The sequence below is a fragment of the Rhinatrema bivittatum genome, chromosome 8, assembly GCF_901001135.1.
Source record: "Rhinatrema bivittatum chromosome 8, aRhiBiv1.1, whole genome shotgun sequence".
Classification (NCBI taxonomy): Eukaryota; Metazoa; Chordata; class Amphibia; order Gymnophiona; family Rhinatrematidae; genus Rhinatrema; species Rhinatrema bivittatum.
This window is the reverse complement of record NC_042622.1, coordinates 205,129,084-205,152,204: the sequence shown is the minus strand read 5'-3', so window position 1 is coordinate 205,152,204 and position 23,121 is coordinate 205,129,084. Positions and strand designations below refer to the sequence as shown.

Sequence of the window (23,121 nt, the reverse complement as noted above, 5' to 3'; positions counted from 1 at the left end):
ATTATGTTTTTATTTGTTTTGATCTGTTTGCTGTTTTTGGGTGGCCACTAGCTGCTGAAGCAATCTCTAAATACAGAAAAATAAAAAACAGAATAAATAAATGAAACAGTATGCTAGTCTTCCGTAGTACTACTTAAGTTAACAGTACCTGTACATATTCCTACTGTACATAGTCTCCCTCTATTCTATTTTATCTTTGTTTTATATTTCATCTAGATATGCCTTTTCCCCTCCCGCTCCCCAGCCCCCCTTTCCCACTCCCCCCTATCCTCCCTCCCTCCCTACGACCTTCCTCCCCCCTTTTGTTATTGCTCCATTTTGGTTCATTTTGTATTCTGATTCTTGTTTCTGCTATCAATGTTATATTGTTATTTTGTTATATTGTTTTATTGTATTTCCCGCCTGAGTTCTTTGTAAACCGGCATGATGTGTTTCACGAATGTCGGTAAATAAAAGTTAATAAATAAATAAATAAAATAAAATAGTCTCTTTTTGGAGTACTGCTGAAAAGTTTACATGCTGCGTGGAATGGAACAGTCCAACTACCTGAGAGATGGGGTTGGCACCTGCCAAAAGAACAAACTGATTTGGGTGAACATCCCCACTCCTTTATAAATCCTAATAAAATAAGAAGCTAAGGAGCAGTATGCTTTAGCTGCCTATTACGAGAACATTTCATGGCCTCTGAGCCCTGTTTTTGGATAAAATTTGAATAATCTTCTATCCTCCATATACTGAAGGGCATTGGTTAGGACACCTGTCTGCCAGCGATACTGATACATTTTGTATTAAAAAAAACAAGAAAGAGATTGCAAAACCTCAGTGCTGAAAAAGAACACTCAAGCATCAGCCATGCAAGGTAAAGACAGTACTACTGCCAGGCAGGCATCACAAAGGGCAGCCATGTTGTAATGAAAGCAAAGGGAAGGCCACTGAATCAGGAAGAGAGTCAGCAGAGCCTGAAATCACAGCCCATGTTCTATTAACAAAGGAATAGTACAGATTTACTGACAACGCTGAGAACTTGTGAATAGAACTGATGTTCTAAAAGATAACATTAAGTTAATGTCTTTCTCCGAGCTAAGAGAGAAATGCGGTAGTTTAACCAGAAATGTAAACATTTAATTTTTGTTTTCCCTTTTTTTTTTTCGTGCTTCTTTTCTCTGATAGTGCTAATGCCCTTGGTGGAGGGTGTTCTTGAGAAATTGCCCTATCTTGTTCATTAAAGGGCATCAGTTTTACACCTTAACTGTCAGGGGCTGTTATCTTACAATACCCTGTGCTGCAAGCAGGCAGGATCACTTAATTCTGCGAATATCTCTAGAAAGCCTTTCTGGTCCTTGCACTGTCTTACTTGAGGCATCCAGAGAATCTTCTTTGTCCTGAAGAAATGATAGCTGGCAGAGAACCTCTCGAAGCCTCCTTTCAAGATGCGGATTGGATGGCGGCTGCTCTTTGCCATGACCTTGGCACACTCGATGGCAGGAGCTGTGGGGTCAAAGCAGGCATCACACATCACTTCCTCCAGCAACAACATTTCCCTAGAATTTCACGTAGAATATATATATATATGTTAATTTTGTTACAAGTATTTATTTATTAATTTTTTAATAATACAAACAAAAATAAATTGTTTGCATAAGAAACACATGGGGGCCGATGCAAAAACCCGCAGTCGGACACGGGTTAAATAGGCGCTAATCCACCCCCTAATGCGTCCGATGGGGAGTGAATGGGATAGCACTCATCACATGCAAATGCATGTGAATGAGGCTATTACTCATTCACTCCGCACGCGTTAATAGCCGAGCGCTTTGAAAAGAAGTACAGAAAAGCAGAAAAAAACTGCTTTTCTGTACTTCTTTTAAAAGTTAAAAAAAAAAAAAAAAAAAAAGAGTTTATCGGCGGTCGATGTTCATAGCCGGCAGACCGCCGGTAACCACGGGGTCGCGTTAGCCAGGAGGCGCTAAGGTCGCACAAGCGGCCCTAGCGCCTCCTGGCTAACGCGCCCCCCCCCCCCTAATTGTAATATAGCATGGTGCCCCCCTTGCGGGCGCCATGCCCGCTTTCCATGCTTTTGTTTTGCATCGGCCCCCATGTAGTCATAGCATTGAACCACCAACATATATGAATTTAGGCAGGTTATATTAGAAACACAAACCTAGGGGTGGGTGGGTAGAGGGGTAGGCTGGGAGGGTGTCTTACTGTTAAACCTTGGTCAAGATGTTAACTGGACACTATCTGCTTTTGATTTTGAACTGACACTCCCTCAGATTTGGCTAACTAAAGGAAAATTAGTTCTTACCTGATAATTTTCGTTCCTGTAGTACCACGGATCAGTCCAGACACCTGGGTTGTGACTCCACGCCAGCAGATGGAGACAGAGCAAAACTTGACGGGCTCCCTACATATAGTAAGGTGCCACCCACAGCCCCTCAGTTGAACGTACTGTCAAAGCAAAACAAGTGCCCGACTAACTATAAACTGCAATATATATGCCAATTCAGAACACACCCCTGGCAGAAAACAGAAAACCAACAGAACCAGAGGCAAGAGGCTGTATGCCAAAAACTCGCAATAATGCAGCCCGAAAAAACAAACGAGCGGACTCTCTCACTCTTCATCGTAAGCAGAACAGACGGGCGGGAGCCTGGACTGATCCGTGGTACTACAGGAACGAAAATTATCAGGTAAGAACTAATTTTCCTTTCCCTGTACGTACCCGGATCAGTCCAGACACCTGGGATGTACCAGAGCAAATTACTGAGGGTGGGAAGCAGAGAGTCCCGCTCGGAGAACACTCGCTCCAAAACCCTGAGCCTCAGCTGCCTGGACATCGAGTCTGTAATGCTTAGTAAACGTATGCAACGACTTCCACGTCGCCGCTTTACAGATCTCCTGCGAGGACACCTGAGAAACCTCAGCCCAGGACGTGGCCTGCGCCCTAGTGGAATGAGCACGAAGTCCCCTAGGTGCCAACTTCCCCTGCAGAAGATACGCTGAACCAATCGCCTCTTTGAGCCAACGCGCAATCGTGGCCCGCGAAGCCGCAGACCCCCGGCGAGGTCCAGAGCAGAGGACAAACAAATGGTCAGACACCCGGAAGGCATTAGTCACCTCCAGATAACGAATGAGAATCCTGCGAACATCGAGTCTGCGCAAGTCTCTCGACCTCTTGTCCCCCGGCTCCATGACTGAAAAACCAGGCAGGTCTACGGATTGATTCAAGTGAAAAGAGGATACCACCTTGGGCAAAAAGGATGGAACAGTCCGTAGGGAGACCCCGGTCTCCGAAAAACGCAGAAAAGGCTCTCTACAGGACAACGCCTGTAACTCCGAGATTCGACGAGCAGACGTAATCGCTACCAAAAACACGACCTTCAGCGTAAGGTCCTTCAGAGTCGCACGCTTGATTGGTTCAAAAGGTGCCCCACAGAGGGCTGATAGTACGCAATTCAAATTCCAGGACGGACAAGGGTTTCGGACAGGAGGGCGCAAGTGCTTAGCCCCACGAAGAAAACGCACCATATCCGGATGACAGGCCAAGGACACTCCCTGGACCTTACCCCTGAGACAACCAAGCGCAGCGATCTGGACCTTCAAGGTACTCCAAGACAGTCCCTTCGAGAGACCTTCTTGAAGAAACTCGAGTACCGCCGGCACAGCTGGACGTATAGGATCTATGTCGCGAGAACCGCACCAGTCCTCAAAGACTGTCCAGACCCGCATGTAGGTTAGGGACGTAGACTGTTTCCGAGCCCTCAACAAAGTCGCAATCACGGACTCGGAGTACCCCTTATTCCTCAAACGCGCCCTTTCAAAAGCCAGGCAGCGAGACAAAAGTGATCCGCATCCTCCAAACAGACGGGTCCTTGTTGAAGGATGGACGCGTCCCCGTGAAATCGAAGCGGAGGCTCTGCCGCCAACTGAATGAGATCTGCGAACCACGGCCGCCGTGGCCACTCCGGTGCCACCAAAATCACCGCCGCCGGATGCAATTCTATCCGACGCAGAACCTTTCCAATCAGAGGCCACGGAGGGAACACATAAAGTAACACGTCCGTGGGCCAGGGAAGCACCAATGCATCGACGCCTTCCGCGCCCCGCTCCCTCCGTCGGCTGAAGAACCGTGGAGCCTTTGTGTTGAGAGCGGTGGCCATGAGATCCAGGTGGGGCCGTCCCCACCTGGCACAGATGCGCCGAAACGCTACCTCCGGTAGCTCCCACTCTCCTGGATCCAGCCGATGGCGACTGAGGAAATCCGCCTGAACGTTGTCCACCCCTGCGATGTGAGACGCCGCTATGCCGCTGAGGTGCTGTTCCGCCCAGGCCATCAACAGACTCGCCTCCTCCGCCACTTGTTGGCTCCTTGTACCTCCCTGGCGATTGATATAGGCCACTGTGGTCGCATTGTCCGACAGAACCCGGACCGCTCGTCCCCGAATCCACGGGAGAAAGGCTCGTAACGCCAACGACACCGCCTTGGTCTCTAACCGGTTGATGGACCACAGCGACTGCTGACTTCGACCACTGACCTTGCACCGAGCGGCTCCCACAGACCGCTCCCCAGCCGGAGAGACTGGCGTCTGTCGTCACCACCGTCCAGGTGGGCATGAGCAGGGAGACTCCGCACGTCAAGTGGTCGGTGGAGAGCCACCAATGCAGACTGTCCCTGGCCCGGTCCGTGAGTGGCAGCGGTCGATGAAACTCTTCCGAGACCGGCTTCCAACGGGACAGTAACGCTGACTGTAATGGTCGCAGATGAGCAAAAGCCCAGGGAACCAAGGCGAGCGTCGATGCCATGGAACCCAAGACCATCAGATAATCGCAGACCAGCGGGCACCGCATGGACAACAGACGTCTCACCTGTTGCTGTAGCTTGACCACTCTCTCTTGAGTCAGAAACACCCTGGCCCTCTCTGTGTCGAACAAGGCCCCCAGGTACTCTAACCGCTGAGTAGGCTGTAGCTGACTCTTGGAGAGGTTGACTACCCAGCCGAGAGAGCGCAAAAGCTGCAGAACCTGGGCAATCGCTTGTCGACATTCGGCTTCGGACTTGGCCCGGATGAGCCAATCGTCTAGGTAAGGGTGAACCAGGAGCCCTTCCCTCCGGAGTTGGGCCGCCACTACTACCATGACTTTGGTAAAGGTGCGTGGAGCCGTGGCGAGACCGAACGGAAGAGCTCTGAACTGATAGTGCTTGCCTAGGACGCAAGACCTCAAATATTTGTGGTAGGACGGCTGAATGCCGATGTGGAGATACGCTTCCGTAAGATCCAGCGACGCCAGAAATTCGCCTGGACGAACTGCGGCCACTACCGAGCGGATCGTTTCCATCTTGAAACGCGGAATGCGAAGGCATCTGTTGACTCCCTTGAGGTCGAGGATGGGACGGAAGGAGCCGTCTTTCTTCGGGACCACGAAGTAAATGGAGTACCTTCCCAGTCCCCGTTGTGCCGATGGCACGGGAGAAATGGCGCCGAGATCTTCCAGACGTCGCAGGGTCGCTCGGACAGCGTCCCTTTTGAAAAGAGCCTTGCAAGGAGAGACGAGGAACTTGTCCCACGGTAGACGAGCAAAATCTAACGCGTAGCCGTTCCTTATTACGCCGAGAACCCACTGGTCTGAAGTTATCTTGGTCCATTCCTGGTAAAACAAGGTGAGCCTCGCCCCCACCTGTGGGACGGCCTCTGGAGGCTGCCGCGAGGAACGGACCCTTCTCGTTTCATTGGGCCGACTTGGACCCCGATCCCGACGGGGTTCCGCCAGTCCTGTTAAACCTCTTCCCTCGAAAGGACTGAGACCATGAGGAAGGTCTAGCAGAGTTCGAACGGTAGGACTGTCCCGCCCTCGCCGATCTCTGCGGTCGCTGTCGCCGGTTGGATCGAAACCGGTTCCTTGGGGAGAAGGTCGAACGATGTCTGGGCCTGTCTTCCGGCAATTTAAAAGCCTTGTTCTCGCTGAGGAACTGCATCAGATCGTCCAACTGCTTACCAAATAATAGCTTTCCCTTGAAAGGCAATGAGCCCAGGTGGGCTTTAGACGTACCATCCGCCGCCCAGTTCCGGAGCCAGAGAAGACGGCGGGCAGAGACTGCCGACACCATGGCCCTGGCTGATGTTCTCAGCAGGTCGTGCATAGCGTCCGCGCTGTAAGCTATCACCGCTTCCAAGTGATCCGCCTGCGAGGCCTCCCCGACGGAGAGGCCAGCATTCGCCTGCAAAGTCTGGGCCCAGCGGAGCCCTGCCCGCAACGCAAAATTACTACAAATGGCTGCCCTGACTCCCAGGGCGGAGACCTCAAAAACCTTCTTGAGTTGCACCTCCAGCTTCCGATCCTGGATATCCCGGAGCGCGGTAGCTCCGGTGACAGGAATGGTAGACCTCTTCGTCACTGCCGACACCGCTGCGTCCACTCGTGGGAGACGCAGCAATTCCAATACATCCTCCGGCAGAGGATATAACTTGTCATCGCCTTACTCACCTTCAGGCCTAACTCCGGGGTATCCCATTCCCGGAACAGAATGTCGGATGCCGAAAAATGGAACGGGAATGCCACCGCGGGCCCCGCGAGGCCCAAGAGGACTGGGTCCATATTCGCCCCCTGACGGGTCTCTACCGGTGGGGCCTCCACCCTGAGTTCATCGAGGATCGCCGGGATAAGGGGAAGCAGCTCCTCGCGCTTGAAGAGCCGCACGACCTTGGGGTCATCCCCATCCGCCGCTAGCGTCCCTTTTTCTGTTTCCGGCTTGACTGGATCTTGATTATCGAGCCCCTCGGGCCCTTCCGCGGACTCCGAGACCGCCCCCTCCTCCTCCGAGGAGGTAGAGTCCGTATCATAGTTCCGCGAGTCCCCTCGCGATGGCCTCTTTTCCCTGGGTGGACCCGGCGCTTTCGCCTGTCGGATCGATCTCTTCTGGGGTTGGGAGCGACCCTCCCTGCCCCCTGGGGCCTTCTGTGGTCTGTGTTTGGAGCGCTTGTATTTTGCTAATTTTTTTAAAAGCAAGGCAAAATCTTCTGAGAAAGAACCCTCAGAATAGGAGGAGTCCTCCCTCGAAACCAAACTCCCCGCTTCCTGGGCCCCTGGGACCTCCCCCTCCGAACCGCGACGCTGAGGAGACAGGGGGGGCGGCTGGTCGCCATTTCCCAGGGCTTTCCTCGTTGCCTCCCTGACTGTATTCAAAATGGCCGCCGTTCCCGCGCTAAGCGGGAACGGATCGGCCCTGTCAGCTGCTGCAGACATGGCGCGTGGCGGCGATTGGGACCCCCGAGAACGGCCCCCTCGACCGCCCTCCGAAGGCCCTTCGCCCCCCGACACGCAGTTCGCGCAAACACCGGCTCGTGAGACCCGCGCGCGCGCCGACCCACACGCGCGGCAAGCAGTCCCCCTGGGCATCCCTGACCACAGGCACCACCAAGGTAAGTGAAAAATAAAGTTTCGCCATTCCCCCGCGCAGCCCCGACGAGGAGAACCGGAGAGAGAAGAGAGAGAGAGAGAGAGCCGGCGCATCAGAAAAAATAAAGCCGAAACCTTTTTTTTTTTTTTTTTTTGCAATACTTAGCCGCTGGCCGAGGTACTGAAGACTGTCTGCTCCTGCGGGGGCGAGTGAACCGGGCTCCCCGGTGTCACCCCCGACGCTGCTGCCAGGCACGGCCGGGTCCTCGACCCTCAGCAGCGGCCTCAACCAGGGGCAATGATCCCCTCGGGATCTTGTAATCCCCCTGGGAGGCTCCACCGACGGGAGACTTCCTCGAAGCTAAAACTTTTCCCAATCTTCTTCTTCTTTATCTTTTTTTTTTTTTTTGTAAATTAAGCTACACTATTGTAAAAATAAAATTCTCAAATTCCTTTATCCCTGACTAACTATCCCAGGGATCCCAGAGACTGTGGGTGGACCTGCCCCATCTGCTGGAGACAGAGTAAGACTGAGGGGCTGTGGATGGCACCTTACTATATGTAGGGAGCCCGTCAAGTTTTGCTCTGTCTCCATCTGCTGGCGCGGAGTCACAACCCAGGTGTCTGGACTGATCCGGGTACGTACAGGGAATTTAAGCTTTCTCCTTATCTCTCCTCAAGAGTTTGTGCTTCTGGCTGTCTCCTTCAAGTTCAAATCAGGCTGGGGACTTGAATGCCCCCTGCAATACACTGAGTCTGCTGCCAAAAGCAGTTTAGCTAGAAAGCAGTCCCACCCCCACAAACATTGGCTGAGGAGGAAGGGGCTGCTCTGAACTAATGGCTGGCCCTTGAAGCAGACTAAAAGCAGTCACAACTTCTATTTCAATTTTGCTTTTTTTTAACAGCCAGTGCACCTGTTTTGGCAAATATAATGCCCTAGTTCTAAGCACAGAGCATGTGGCTGCTTCACAGTAAATGGACCAGGAGGTGGGGAGTGTTTCCTGCTTCACAGTGGGAGGCAAGGAGTTTTTGGAGCGAACAGAGACAATTTTGGAGATCCTTTTGTGGACCAGTAACCTGGAAGGAGGGTCAAAGATCTCTTTGGTTTGCAGGACTGGATCTGGTGAAGGTTTGCCCACTAACAGTTGGAGGTGGGAGAACTTTTGCCTGATTTGGTGAATTTTTCTGAAGAGAGTAAAGAGCAAATGGTGTTTGAGGACTGGTCCCTACTGGTTAACACTAGAGGGAGAGGATAACTTTTGAACCTCCCAAGGTGAGAGGTTTATGGCCACTTATCCAGAAGTGCCACCTAGAAGGAGAAAGGAGTATAATATGAACAAGGACACTGCTGTTTTATTGTTTTGAATTTTCTAATCCTTATTACGATTTTTGTCATATGGTGGATGTTGTTTTTTAAACTTCAGTAAAGTTTTGTTGAACACCAGCCTCTGTGGCATTTGTGGAGCCCATCTCTGAGGGTGAGCAGAACTGTGAGTACTGGAATCAGTGCATGCAAGTGGGGCAAAAAGGGAGAGCAAGAGATTGGTGGTATCCTGAAATCCCCCCTTTCACCAGGGGGCCAGGAGGTTTTCCTTCTCCCTACCAGATGAAACCTTGCACTCCCAGAGACTATGCAGGTCCCAGAAGACAGAACCAGTCATGGAAGTGGTGTGACCCCCTTTATTTGATTAACTCCGTGAAGGGGGTTACACACAAAAGTAATACTGACCATAAAATCAACAATGTGTGGTAAACAAGGCTACGAGTCAAAAAAAATCAATTACTAGAAAGCCTCGGAGAACAAGTGCGTTTTTAGACGTTTCCTGAATTGTTTGGCATCTTTGTGAGCCGCAAAGATAGAGGGGGAGTATTCCATAGTGTGCGTAAAGATATAGTAAAGGAGCATTCTTGTGTTACTGACAGCTGAGCAACTCTGAGGGAAGGAATATCCAAGAGAAATTGACTAGAGGATCAGACAGTATGAGTTAGAGTGGGTAGCCACAAAGTGGAGGCGATCCAAGAGAAGAAAAGTTGTAAAGGAGGTTATGAATAGTAACTGCAACTTTATATTTAGTACGCCAGGATACAGGCAACCAACGTAAGTCTTACTAAATGGGAGTGATATGATCTCAGACTGGTGGGCCTGTAAGTAATCGAGCAATTGAATTGTGGATAATTTGCAAAGGCTTTATAGTGTGTTGGGGTAGGCCAGAACATAGAGTAAAAAAAAATATTCTGCAGGGCCAATTAATTCGTACAGAAACTCTCAACTACACCCATAACGAAACAAGGGCAGGACTCTGGACTGATTCGTAGTACTACAGGAACGAAAATTAGCAGGTAAGAACCAATTTTCCTTTCCCTGTACATACCTGGATCAGTCCAGACTCCTGGGATGTATCAGAGCTCTTCTAGTTGGGGTGGGACCCCGAGAGAACTGCTCGGATCATGCCTTCGCCAAAGCTTCCAGTGTCTGGGGCCTGGACATCCAAACGATAATGTCTAGCAAAGGTGTGCAAGGACTTCCAAGTGGCCACCCTACAAATCTCTTGCGGTGAAACCATCTGACATTCGGCCCACAATGCTGCCTGTGAACGAGTAGAATGTGCTCGCAGACCAACTGGAATTGGACGACCCTGTAACAAGTATGCTAAACCAATAGCCTCTGTCAACCAGCAAGCGATCGTCGCCCTAGACGCTTTATGTCCTCTCCCAGGACCACTCCACAGCACGAATAGATGGTCCAACATACGAAAAGAATTAGTAGTCTCCAAATAGCATAACAGATCGCGACGCACATCCAGCTTTCGCAAGTCTCTCGACTGAGGATCGGAGCAATCTAAAACCGGAAATGAAGGCAGCGCCACGGACTGGTTCAGATGAAAGGAGGACACGACCTTTGGGAACCTTCCGCAAAGAGACCCCCGAATCTGTGATTCTCAAAAAGGGCTCCCTGCAGGATAACGCCTGAAGCTCCGACACCTGGCACGCTGAGGAAATAGCCACAAAAATAAACGTCTTAAGAGTAAGATCCTTTAGCATTGCCCTCTTCAAGGGCTCAGAGGGCTCCGCACACAGCGACCTGAGAACAAGATTGAGGCTCTACGAAGGACAAGGATTCCATACCAGAGGGCGTAAATGTTTCACCTCTTGGAGGAAACGCGCTACGTCCAGATGCGCAGCTAAAGCTACCCCCTGAATCTTACCTCGGAAGCAACCTAGAGCCGCCACATGCACTCTTAGAGAGCTGCACAATAAGCCCTTAGACAAGCCGGCTGTAAAAAGGATAAGATATCCGACACCAAAGCCCGAGAAGGGTTCACTTTGTGTTTTATACACCAAGACTCAAAAGTCCCCCACACCCTGACATAAGCCAGGGAAGTAGAGGGCTTCCGTGACTGTAAGAGGGTAGTTACTACTGTGTTTGAATATCCTTTGCTCTTCAGACGTTGTCTCTCAAAAGCCATGCTGCGAGACAAAAACGATCTGCCTCGTCCATTCAAACAGGTCCCTGGCGTAGAAGATTGGGAAGCTCCCGAAACCTCAGGGGAACCTCTACCACCAGGTTGACCAGGTCTGCAAACCATGGATGCCTCGGCCACTCCGGAGCTACCAGTTTTACCTCTGTGGGGTGAACCTCTATTCATCTCAGCACCTTGCTGATGAGAGGCCACGGCAGAAACATGTACAGCAGGACGTTCCTTGGCCAGGCGAGAACCAGGGCATCCACTCCCTGCGTCGACTGAAGAATCAAGGAGCCTTGGCATTGTGGAATGTTGCCATCAGGTCCACACTCAGAGTGGACCACCTGTCGCATATGAGCTGAAACGCTTCGTGAGAGAGCTCCCACTCCCCTGGATCGAGCCTGTTGCGACTGAGAAAATCGGCCTGAACATTGTCAACCCCGGCGATGTGGGAGGCTGCAATCCTGGCCAGGTGCTGTTCCGTCCAGCTTATCAACTGTTCAGCTTCCATCGCCATCGGTCGGCTCTTGGTTCCTCCTTGGCGATTGCTGTAAGCCACCGCCGTCGCATTGTCGGACAGAACTCTGACAGACTTCCCCTGCAGGTGTGGTAGGAGAGCTTGCAACTCTAAGCGTACTGCTCTGGTTTCCAAATGATTGATTGACCACCGGGATTCCTCCGCCAAACACTGCCCCTGCACTGACTTCTCCTGACAAACTGCTCCCCAGCCGGAGAGACTGGGGAGCACCCAGCAGCTCAAATTGTCCGCAAGGAGCCACCAGTCGGGACTGTGACGTGCAGAGTCTATAAGAGAAAGAGGAAGGTGAAACAGCTCGGACACTGGGTTCCAATGGGAGAGTAAAGCTGATTGCAGAGGCCTCATATGAGCAAAGGCCCATGGGACTTACTCCAGAGTAGAAGCCATCGAACCAAGGACCCGCAAATAATCGAAGACTCTGGGAGGATGTTTGGATAACAAATCCCGGAATCTCCTGTAGCTTGATGATGCAGTCCCCCGTCAGAAAAACTCTCCCCTGACGTGTGTCGAACAGGGCTCCTAGGAATTCCAACGACAGAGAGAACCAAGTGGCTCTTGGCAAGGTTGATCACCCAGCCGAGGGACCTTAACAGTTGAAGTACCCGTTGAACTGCCGACTGGCAGAGAGACTCTGATTTCGCTTGAATCAGCCAATCGTCCAGATGCGGATGAACAGACAGCCCTTCCCTCCGGAGCTGAGCCGCAACGACGATCATTACTTTGGTAAAGGTCCTTGGCGCTGTGACCAGACTGAACGGCAGGGCATGAAATTGAAAATGTTCCCTCATGATGAAAAACTTCAGAAACCTCTGGTGGTTGGACCGGATGCCAATATGCAAGTACACTTCAGTTAGATCTAGAGACGCAAGGAATTCTCCCTTGTGCACCGAAGCAATGACCAATCTAAGGGTCTCCATGCGAAAACGTGGGACCCAAAAGCATTTGTTGACTCTCTTTAGATTGAGAATGGGATGAAAGGTGCCTTCCTTTTTTGGTACCACAAAGTAAATGGAGTAGTGACCCTTGCGGTGTTCCGCAGGAGGAACTTGGCAAATTGCTCCAAGATCGAGAAGGCGCTGTAGCGTGTTTTGCACCGCCCACTGCTTCTCCTCGTACGAGCACGGAGAGACAAGAAATTGGTCTCGAGGGTGCTGAACAAAATCTAACGCATAGCTGTGACTTATTATGTTGAGGACCCAATGGTCGGAAGCTAGTTTGACCCATTCCTCGTAAAACAGAGACAACCTGCCCCCTACTGACAGAACCGAGGAATGGGCCATCCTGGCATCATTGGGAAGACTTAAGTCCTCCCGCTGAGTGGGGAGCACCTGCTCTACCGAAGTGGTGTCCCCGAAAGGACTGGGACCAGGATTGCTGTCTGCCCGAGTTCTGCCAAAAGGAAGAACCCGAAGACCATGAGGACCGGAACCTCCGATTCCTTTGAGAACGTAATCTAGGAGGAAAGGAACTCCTCGCCCTGGGCTTATCCTCAGGAAGCCTATGGTCCTTATTCTCCCCTAGGGATTGAATCATATCCTCTAGGTCTTTCCCAAAGAGGAGCTTGCCCTTGAATGGCAGAGAACCCAGCTGAGCTTTAGAGGAAATGTCCGCGGCCCAGTTCCATAGCCAGAGTAATCTGCGAGTAGAGACTGCGGATACCATAGTTCTGGCTGAGGTTCATAAAAGATCATAAAGAGCATCCACACTGTAAGCCACAGCCATTTCCAGCCTACCGGCTTGAATGGTCTCCTCCTCCAACAGAGAGGGGCAACTCTGTAGCTGTTGGACCCAGCGGAGTCCTGCCCTCAAGGAGAAACTACAGCACATGGCTGCCCCAGCACATGGCTGCCCCCAGCACCAATACTTCAAAAATCTTCTTAAGCTGAACTTCCAGTTTACAATCCTGAAGGTCCTTGAGGGCAGTCGCCCCCGTAACCAGAATAGTGGTCTTCTTGGTGCAGCTGACACCGCTGCATCCACCTTGGGAACCCAGAGGAAGTCCAGAACTTCTTCTGGCAAGGGGTACAGCTTGTCCATCGCCTTACTGGCCTTTAAGCCCAAGTCTGGAGTATCCCACTCCCTGAACAACAAGCCTGTAACTGAAAGGTGAAATGGAAATGGCCTGGTCGGACCACGGAGACCGACCATGACCGGATTGATCGACCCCATGCAGGGGGAGTCCTGAGGTGGATTCCTCCAAAATTTCAGGAATAAGAGGGCCGAGCTTATCTCTGCGAAAGAGACGGACTACCTTAGGGTCATCATCTTCCACCATGTGGGAGCCAGGATTGGAAGAAAGACTCTGATCCTCCTCTGCAGCTGCGCTTTGAGGAGGCCGGGCCCCTGGCTCCAGATCCTCTGGCTCCGAGGCCTCGGAGGAAGAATCCTGCCGCGGATGGGAGGAGCTGGTTCTGAGGGTCGCTTGGGCTTTGGAGCCCCCGCACCCTCCGAAGACCTTGTTCTCTTGACAGGCAGGGCTCCCGATTTTCCCGAAGATGGGACTGCGCAAGAGCAATTGCTATCTCCCGTGTGCTTCCTAGCTTACCTTCTGGCCTTGAAAGCTCTTTGCAACAGAAGGACGAAATCTGAGGAAAAGGATGATGAGGAGTCTGAGGTCCCCTCGGGGCTCTATTCCGCCACCTCAACGTTTCCATCACCTGGGCTTCCCACCTCGGGGGTTGTATGCTGCGGGGAAAGGGGAGGAGGGGATTCCCCTCCCTCCGTTGCTGCTTGCGTCGCCGCGTGAAACGAAGACAAAATGGCTTCTGTTCCCGCACTCAGCTGAGCAGAGCCGGCAAGTGAAAAGGGCAGCCGAAATACAGCCACATCTGCAGGGGAAACAGGCGCAGAGAAAGGAAGGACGCCGAGAAACGTCAGTTTTTGTTTTGTTTTTTTATAACCTGGTTGGCAGGCCTGAAGAGCACGGGTCCTGTCCCTTGTGAGGAAAGTGAGTCAGGCTCCCTGGTATCTCCTCAGTAGATTAGGGGAGCTGTGCAGTAGGATCCTCGACCCCCGGCTCCACTAGCCTCAATACCAGGGGGGATGATCCCCTCAGGACCTGCCAATCCCCTGGGAGGCTGAAAACTGAACTCTTCTTCAACCACAGTGAAGTCTAGTAATTTTTTTTTTTAAAGAGATTGTACTGCTAACTAAACTCCCTCAAATGACTTCTTTCTATTGCTAATGTGTTTTGTTTTGTTTTTTTTTAAACTAAGGACTAACTACAGACTGTAGGTTTTGAACCTCCACCATCTGCTGGAGACAGAGAAGTACTGACAGACTGTGGGTGGCACCTCAGGGTATAGGGCAGAGTCAGTCAAAATTTCTCTGTCTCCATCTGCTGGAGGGGAGGCAAAACCCAGGAGTCTGGACTGATCCGGGTACATACAGGGAATTGGACTTGCTTATAGCGAGGGTATGTAATTAGGGCACCTCAGGGCTCAAGTTATTCAGTTCTAATTAGGTAATAAAAATAAAACCATAGCTTCTGCTACATTAAAACTGGTACTGAAACTTTCCACCACAGAGATGGCTGAGTTAATATTTCTGAAATATTAAACTATAAAGCATATTGAGATCTGGGTTAAGTAAAAGGTGATAAACACTTAATAAAAATGTTTAAATACAAAAAAAAAAAGGTGATAAAAATAATAGTTATTTGGATTTTTTAAATATACAATGAATAGGAACTTACAATTTTTTCCCAAGAAGTCTGTATTGCCATCATACACCACACAGTAATTCATGCTTTCCAGCTCAACAGATGTTGGGCGCAGATATTCACCTATATCATTCTTATAAAAACACAAGCAAAATCTGTCACAGAGCCAGGTATCGCCACTGTATTTTAAGAAACCCATTTTAAAAGAGAAAGTTCTTATTTGACTCTATTTGTAGTAGATACATGTCTAAATTATCAAACCACTGTATTTTAAGAAACCCATTTTAAAAGAGAAAGTTCTTATTTGACTCTATTTGTAGTAGATACATGTCTAAATTATCAAACAAAGGTCTAAATGATATTAGGGAAAACTGTTAAATGTGGAGTAATGATGGGACTTTAAAAGTGAAAGAAATGGAGAGATGGAGGGAGAGGACTAGAGTAAGAGCAGTAACTGGATTCTGCAGAAAGAAAGAGGAACAAGTGAGAAGCAGTAAAGTGATATTTGGATGGGACATGATGAAAAGAGTTGGGAAGTAAAATGAACAAAGTGGTATGGCAGGTGGCAGCAGGGATTGCATAGGGTGGGTGAGACTATGGAGATGGAACCGAGGATAAAATCAAGTGATCACTTAGAGTTGGGTGAGACCTGGAAGAGGGATCAGTGGGTAAGATTAGGGATTCCATAGGGTGGGATGACATCCTGGAGTGGGAGCGGTAGGGGGAAGGCTGGGGCTGGAGATTAGATCAAGGATTTGTTATGGTGGGGTTTAGACTCCAGAGAGGGATTAGAGGGTGAAAGAAAGGATTCCAAAAGCTGGAGTGAGAGACTGAAGGGTAAAATCAGAAATTCCGCAAGGTATGGTGAAACCATAGAGATAACAGTAAAATCAAGTTCTTACCTGTAACTGGTGTTCTCTGTGAACAACAAATGAATCACAAATGTGGGCAATGTCATCCGATAGTGCTTAGAATGGAACGTTTACTAGTTTGCAAAAGAAAGGGCTAGAAAGCCTTTCTGCTCATGTATGGTCAACACCACACAGTCACATGCTGCAAGGCTCCTTTAGTCATAGCTCATAGCTTACAAAGAACATATTATTTAACTGTAAGGGGAGGTGGGAGGGGATGTGTGACCCATTATCCTGCTGGCCACAAAGTACACGAGATACAGGTAAGCAACTTTGTTTTCTTCATGGACAATCAGTCACACATGTGGGGACTCCTAAGTTAAGGGTTAGATAGAAAACAGAGAGTAGGGCTAAATGATACATTTTCCCAATGGAAAAAGGTGAATAGTGGAGTGCCCCAGATATCTGTTCTGGGACCGATGCTTTTTTTTTTTTGTGTATAATCTGTTTTTTATTGGCAAGCCATAAAGACAGTACATTAAGCAGTACAAAGTCAGATATGCTTTTTAATATATTTATCAATGACCTGGAAATGGGAACAACAAGTGAGGTGATCAAATTTGCCGATGACACAAAATTATTCAAAGTTGTCAAATCACAAGAGGATTGTGAGAAATTACAAGAGGACATTGCAAACCTGGGAGAATGGGCATGCAAGTGGCAAATGAGATTTAATATAGACATGCAAAGGGATACACTTACGGGTGGATTTTAAATGCCCTGCCCGCGTAAATCTGGATGTGGTTAATGCAGTTAGTGTAACTGGGTTCAAAAAAGGTTTAGATAAGTTCTTGGAGGAGACGTCCATTAACGGCTATTAATCAAGTTTACTTAGGGAATAGCCACTGCTATTAATTGCATCAGTAGCATGGGATCTTCTTAGTGTTTGGGTAATTGCCAGGTTCTTGTGGCCTGGTTTGGCCTCTGTTGGAAACAGGATGCTGGGCTTGATGGACCCTTGGTCTGACCCAGCATGGCCATTTCATATGTTCTTATGTTCTTAAGGAGTAGAGCGAATGAGATGTGATTTAAGGAAGCTTGAACAGTGGTCAAAGATATGGCAGCTGGGATTCAATGCCAAGAAGTGCAGAGTCATGCATCTGGGATGCAGTAATCCAAAAGAGTTGTATGTGATTGGGGGTGAAGGGATGTTGAGCACGTAGCAAGAGAGGGACCTTGGAGAGATAGTGTCTAGCGATCTGAAAATGGCGAAGCAATGTGACAAGACGATAGCTAAAGTCAGAAGAATGCTGGGCTATATAAAGAGAGGAATAACCAGAAAGTAAAAGGAGGTGATAATACCCTTGTACAGGTCCTTGGAGAGGCCTCACCTGGAGTACTGTGTTCTGGAGACCATATCTCAAAAGGGTCAGAGACAGGATGGAGGCGGTCCAAAGAAGGGTGACAAAAATGGTGAGGGGACTCCATCAAATTACTTTTGAGGAGAGGTTAAAGGACCTAAATATGGACACCCTGACGGAGAGGAGGTGCAGGGGAGATATGATGCAGACCTTCAGATATCTGAAAGGTTTTAATGATGCACAATTGACAAACCTTTTCCGCTGGAAAGAAATCAGTAAAACTAGGGGTCTCAAAATGAAAGACGACTCAGAACCAACATCAGGAAATATTTCTTCTCGGAGAGGGTGGTGGATGCCTGGAATGCCCTTCCGGAGGAAGTGGTGAAGACAAATAAAGTGAAAGAAGTCAAAGGGGCATGGGATAAACACTGTGGATCCCTAAAGGCCAAAGGATGGAAATGAAGAAAAAAGTGCATGGGGGTAACTTGCTGGTGCGGCGGTTACTTCCCTTAACCAATAAGCCTGGATACTGTCTCTGCTTCAACGGCAGGGGAAAAAGAGGAAAAGGGGGGAAAGGGGGGAAAGGGGGAAAAGGATTCAGACAGCAACCAACAAGGACCCTGATTTTTACTGTCTGGGGATACAAATAAGCGTGAAAGGACTTGTTGATATGGCTTAACAAATAAACCTGATGCTTTTGATGCAACTCTCACATTGCTCTCTGCTTCAACAGCAAGAGATAACGGAGAATTGGACTCAGACAGCAATAAAGAAGGGCCCTGGTTTTATGCTCTGGGAAACTGATACTACCATAAACTTGCTGGGCAGACTGGATGGACTTTGGTCCTTCTCTGCCGTCATTTCTACATTTCTATATGTTTTTATGTAAGTCCTCCTGGGGGAGAGGGAACTGGCCCCACCAGCTGTCTACCCCCGGCAGTGAAAGGACAGAGCTATACAAGGGTCCCCAACCCCGTGTTCGTCCACATCAGTACCAGGAGGGTTGGTCCCGTCAGTACTTGCCAACCTCCTGGGAGGAAATCTCCAAACAAGCTTCTCTCTTATTATTTATTTTTTTTATTTTTAAGCTAAAATCTAATTTCCAGACTGCAAGTTTTGCACGTCTACCATCTGCTTGAGACAGAGAAATACTGAGGGACTGCAGGTGGCACACTAGGTTATGTGGCATTGTCAGCAAAACATTATCTGTCTCCATTTTCTGGAAGGGAGGCAAAACTGAGGAGTCTGGACTGATCTGGGTATGAACAGGAAATGTCTTCACTCAGGTCATTGATCTTATTTTATTCCACAGAAGAACATTTCTCAGGTAATTCAGGTAATCAAGGACTATCAGCGGCATGACCTGGGAATCAGTTCAAATTCTGCCTTCTCTTTGATTCTATAGGACCTCAGAGAAGTCACTTTAACACTCTGTGCTCTAGCTCACCCAGTTGTGATTGGGTAATACAGCTCCCTGCTCTTTCAGAAGGTGATCAGAGGGGGCTTCTGAAGTATTAAAATCATAAAGCACTTATGAATCAGGTTTAAATGAAAGATGTGACAAATGAAGACTATTATTATAGAATAAGGTGGACTCCAACCCCACCTACCACCATCTACCTGATGACATTGCTTACCTGCAGAGCCCGTTTGGCAGTTATCACGTGACTTTCATTGTACTCGCGCTTTATACGAGCATCTAAAAATGGAACAAGACGTCATGCCATTATATATGAAGTAAAAATTATAAAACCTAATCAGTATAGGGTGATGGAGTCTCCCCATCCAAGAAAGCATTTAAAAAGCACTGTCATGGTACAAAGCATTAGACAAGGGCAATTGCAGAATGCAGACAAGGTTAGATCAAATTCATTAGTGAATTAGCAGGCTGGAAAGTTAAAGTATGAGCTGGTTGATGTGAGGGACTGCAAAAAGTCATCAAGAGGTAATACCAGTGTGATATAACTGTTTTGAACCTTTCACCCTGCAGATGTCATGGTTACCTATTCACTAGCAATGTCACCTTATTTGTAGGGATAGTCTCTCAGGGCACTTCCTGTTGCTCTACACGGTTGAGATGTCTTACAAAAGAATAAAACCCATAGTTTTGCCAAAAAATTGTGTTATTTTAAAAAATGCCATGGTCAAAAAAGAGCAAAACAAAAAGCCCTGTATGACTCTTCTGTCATGTGATCAGCACAGGACCAGGGATTCTTTTCCAGGTCCCAGAAGCACCGTGAAAGAGTCTGTCTAGATTGTCCTACTCAAGCCCCAGGATGAGAGAGTGAGTGCAGAACTGGGGAAACCCACCCTGCCCTGGGTCTCAGGAGCACAGAGACAGCAAGCATGGGGGTGAAAGACCCACTGCTCTGGTGGCAGAAGGAGTAAGCACAAAACCGGGGAATTCCTTTCCTGGGTCCCTAAAACCAAATAGGTCTGGGCATTCTTTTACCAGAGCCCAGGAACAGAAAGAGAGAGCACATAAGCATGGGCAAAATTTTACAAAAAAAAAAAAAAAAAAAATCACTTCTGTGATTTTGATTTAAGTTTACACATGTACCAGACTAATATTGATAGGAATGGGGAGGTAACAGTCAGGTGTGTGGAGGTAAAATGTTGCAAATAACCTTAAAATGAGGGTGCTACCCTTGTGGTAAGGGCAAGTTGGGTGGATCCTCTAAATACTGTTAGAGATTCCACACACAACACTTCAAGGCTGATGCAATAACATGCGCTGAGCCTATCACGCAGGTCACTGAGCACTTGGATGCACGTTTTGGATGTGCATTCATAACCCCCACTGCAATAAAGGGATCAGCACGTCCAAAATCACGCGTAGCTAATAGCACTCATCAAGTGTAAATTCCATGTAGATGAGGCTATTAGCTATTTACCCGGAGCAGGAATAAAGTCTTTCCGTACATCAAGAGCTCAACTTAAAACAAAAAAAACTGCTTTTCTGTGGTTCCTTCTACTTAGTATCCTCACTAAGGAACCACGCGATACTAAGTAGGAAGAACCACAGAAAGCAGCACCATGCAAAAAAAAAGTCCTGACGTAAAAAAAAAAAAAATGTCAGGGTGCACAATACACACCCACAGGGCAGTATGCACAGCCTCGTCACAGCAAGCCTTTAAGATGGCACTAAAAATGCATCTATTTGAACAGGCTTTTCTTTTTTTTTTTAATTGACAATTTTTATTGCTGTTAGAATCAAACATAAATGTGAACAGGCTTTTCTAACCCAGACAGGTTCTAATAATTTGGAGTCAAGGATTGTTTGTAATTGTTTCTTTTACTTCTGATGTTCTGTTTATGTATTGTAATACTATGGAAGCCGCTGTGAAATGCTGCGTGGAACAAGGAGGTTAAAAGAATTGTAAATAAATAAATAAAGTTGATCTAACAAATTTTAAATAGAAATATAGGGTCCAAATATTCCAAAAAGCTGAGCCCCTACATTTAGGGTACTACGTTTGGCACCTATATTCAACTTAAGACCCTAAGTTGTCAGCTAAAAATTCACTTTCATTTAGATCCCTAAATTTAGATTCTGCCATCCATTTCCCTAGATTTAGGCCCCTAAATCACATGCCTATTTCTGAAAATTAGTGCTAAACTCTACATTTTATCACCCTGTCCTCCCTGTATCCACCCACATTTAGGAACTCAGCCCTAATACATTTTCAAAATTTAGGAGCCTAACTCCAAACGTTAGGAATTTACATCCTTTGAAAATTGCCCCCAGTTATTAGTTATTTAACATGAAACCTAAACTTTGTTTTACATATATGGCTTTGTCTCATTAAGGCCTCTTGCTGCAAGGGAGCTTAAAATCTACAAAGTAGAAGCATAAGAATTGCTATATAAAACATAAGAAAACTGCATGTCCACATGAGCCCTGGCCTCCCAACCTGAGCAGAGCACAACTGCTTACCCAATAAGCACAGGTAATTAGGTTCAGCTAATCTGGAGCACTTGATGAACTGATTCAAGATGTTGTAAAGTTCAGTAGGTTCACATAAAACCATTCCAGCCATTTACTGAAAGATAACAAAAGGAAAAATGAATGTATTTACACTTTCCTGGGTCTACTTTTATTTTGCTAAGTAACATGCATCAATTTTCTTCTCAACTCAAGCTCTAAGGGAGGAGTGACCAAATCTACTCCTCAGGAGCTACAAACAGGATATCCACAATGAATAAGCATGAGAAATATTTACAGACAATGAAGGAAGCGCATGTAAATCTATCTCATTTCATTTAGTTCATTTCATTTTCATGTATTAAAATTTTTTAATCACTTAACACAAAAAAAGGCCTAAGCGATGTACAAGCAGAGAATAACACCTTCATTAAAAAATTATATAAAAACAAAACAGACATAATAAAAATGTAAGCTGCCACATTGCACCAGCGAGTCAATGCTGAAGTCCTTAATAAAATGCTTGTTTTATTTTTAAAAAAAATCTTTAAAAGAAGTCTAAACTTTTTAATACAATCCAACAGTGGGAGTTTCAGAGGTAAGGAGTTCTAAAATATGGGAGCCGCATCCGAGAAGGCATAGTCCCTTGTTGTACGATGGGCATGTTCATTGTGAATATCCTGAAAACCAGACCTGTTTGTGGTTCTTGAAGAAAGGAACACAGCAGTAAATGATTTTCTCCTCAAAGTTTTCTCCATCTTTTCTCTCTCCCAGTCATTTTCTAAAGTTTAACTTTCAGTTGCTAATAAACCATATCATCTCCCCCTCTAGGCCTGAGCTTTAACATAGGTAACTGTCTAGGGTGCCACATTATAAAGGCACCCTTTGCCAGCAAGTTGCACTAAATAACAAGCTGGGGTATCTTTCATTTGTTTGGCGCCTACTGACTGTGTTGTCCTGGTGGACTGGGTACAGTAAGGTTCTGAAAATTAAAGTGACAATTTAAGCCTTCTTGCAACAGCTCCAGCTTCTAAACCAATAAACTCCATTTTTGGAGCTAGCTTGATGGTCTTGGGTTTAGAACAGCATCCTTCTACTGGGAGACTCTGGTTCACAAGTGATTTTGATGCCAGAGGCTGTTTCAGGTTAGGAGGTTGGAGTGCACTGCACTGTTTCCAACAACTGGGGCACTTGGAGCAAACTGCTCCACAGTGCATTCTGATGGGATAACTCAGTGTCAGTTTATGCGAGGAGCAGAGCACCCATAGGCACTAAATATATGCCCTTTCTCTCCTCCCCAGCCAATAGAACCCCCTCTGCCCCTCCCCATCCTCTGCCCAGCAGCATCCCCTTCTCCTCTCCTCCCTTTCTAGAATCATTCCATCTCATCCCCAGTGGGCTCTGGGCTCCCTCTGGCACAGGCTACACTCGCCACGCTCCTCCTCCGGAGACCCTCCTTTGGCAGAATTCCTGCACGCCCTGCGTGCAGTCTGGCTCCCGGGCTCTGGTGTATTTACCCTCCAAGCCGCAAAAATGTTACGAGTGTTAAGAGCCGTGAGAAGTATTTCAAATCCCTTTCTAGCGAGGCTGGAAGGCTGCTTGATAGAACTCCCGCCGAGGACCTGCCGAAACCGTACGGGAGGTGATCGCGGGGAAAACCAGCTTAGCAGCCCCAGACTTGCCTCTCAGGGGGTTGCTAGGCACGCCATTTGGTAACCAAGGCTAACGTCACTTGATCCCGCCCTCTTCTTCCACCCCTGCCGGCTCCTCCTTCCATGCACGTTATTGCTGGGGAAAAAAAAAAAAAAACCTCGTAGACATTTTAACGATCGACATTGAGTGTAACCAATCGCATTACACATCTCATCTTTGCTTCGCCCTTGATTGGATCATCAGTGAAAAGCAAAGGTCGAACCTGGAGCTACG

At 47.9% G+C, this 23,121-nt stretch overlaps 1 protein-coding gene across 3 annotated transcripts in view; it reads right to left on the bottom strand.

Annotated features, from left to right (window-relative positions):
- The window catches only part of STYXL1 (serine/threonine/tyrosine interacting like 1), a 78,919-nt gene that overhangs the window by 53,349 nt on the left and 2,449 nt on the right, over positions 1-23,121 (bottom strand). For 2 of the 3 annotated variants that reach the window (XM_029612694.1, XM_029612693.1), the window contains exons 2-5: positions 21,208-21,313; positions 18,908-18,969; positions 15,092-15,191; positions 1,355-1,488 (exon numbers count right to left, since the gene is read on the bottom strand). In XM_029612694.1, coding sequence (XP_029468554.1) covers positions 1,355-1,488; positions 15,092-15,191; positions 18,908-18,969; positions 21,208-21,310 — 399 coding nt within the window. In that variant the 5' untranslated portion in view covers positions 21,311-21,313. Of the gene's footprint in view, positions 1-1,354; positions 1,489-15,091; positions 15,192-18,907; positions 18,970-21,207; positions 21,314-22,712; positions 22,890-23,121 lie in introns of those variants that run through there. The other variant, XM_029612692.1, reaches the window with a different exon arrangement.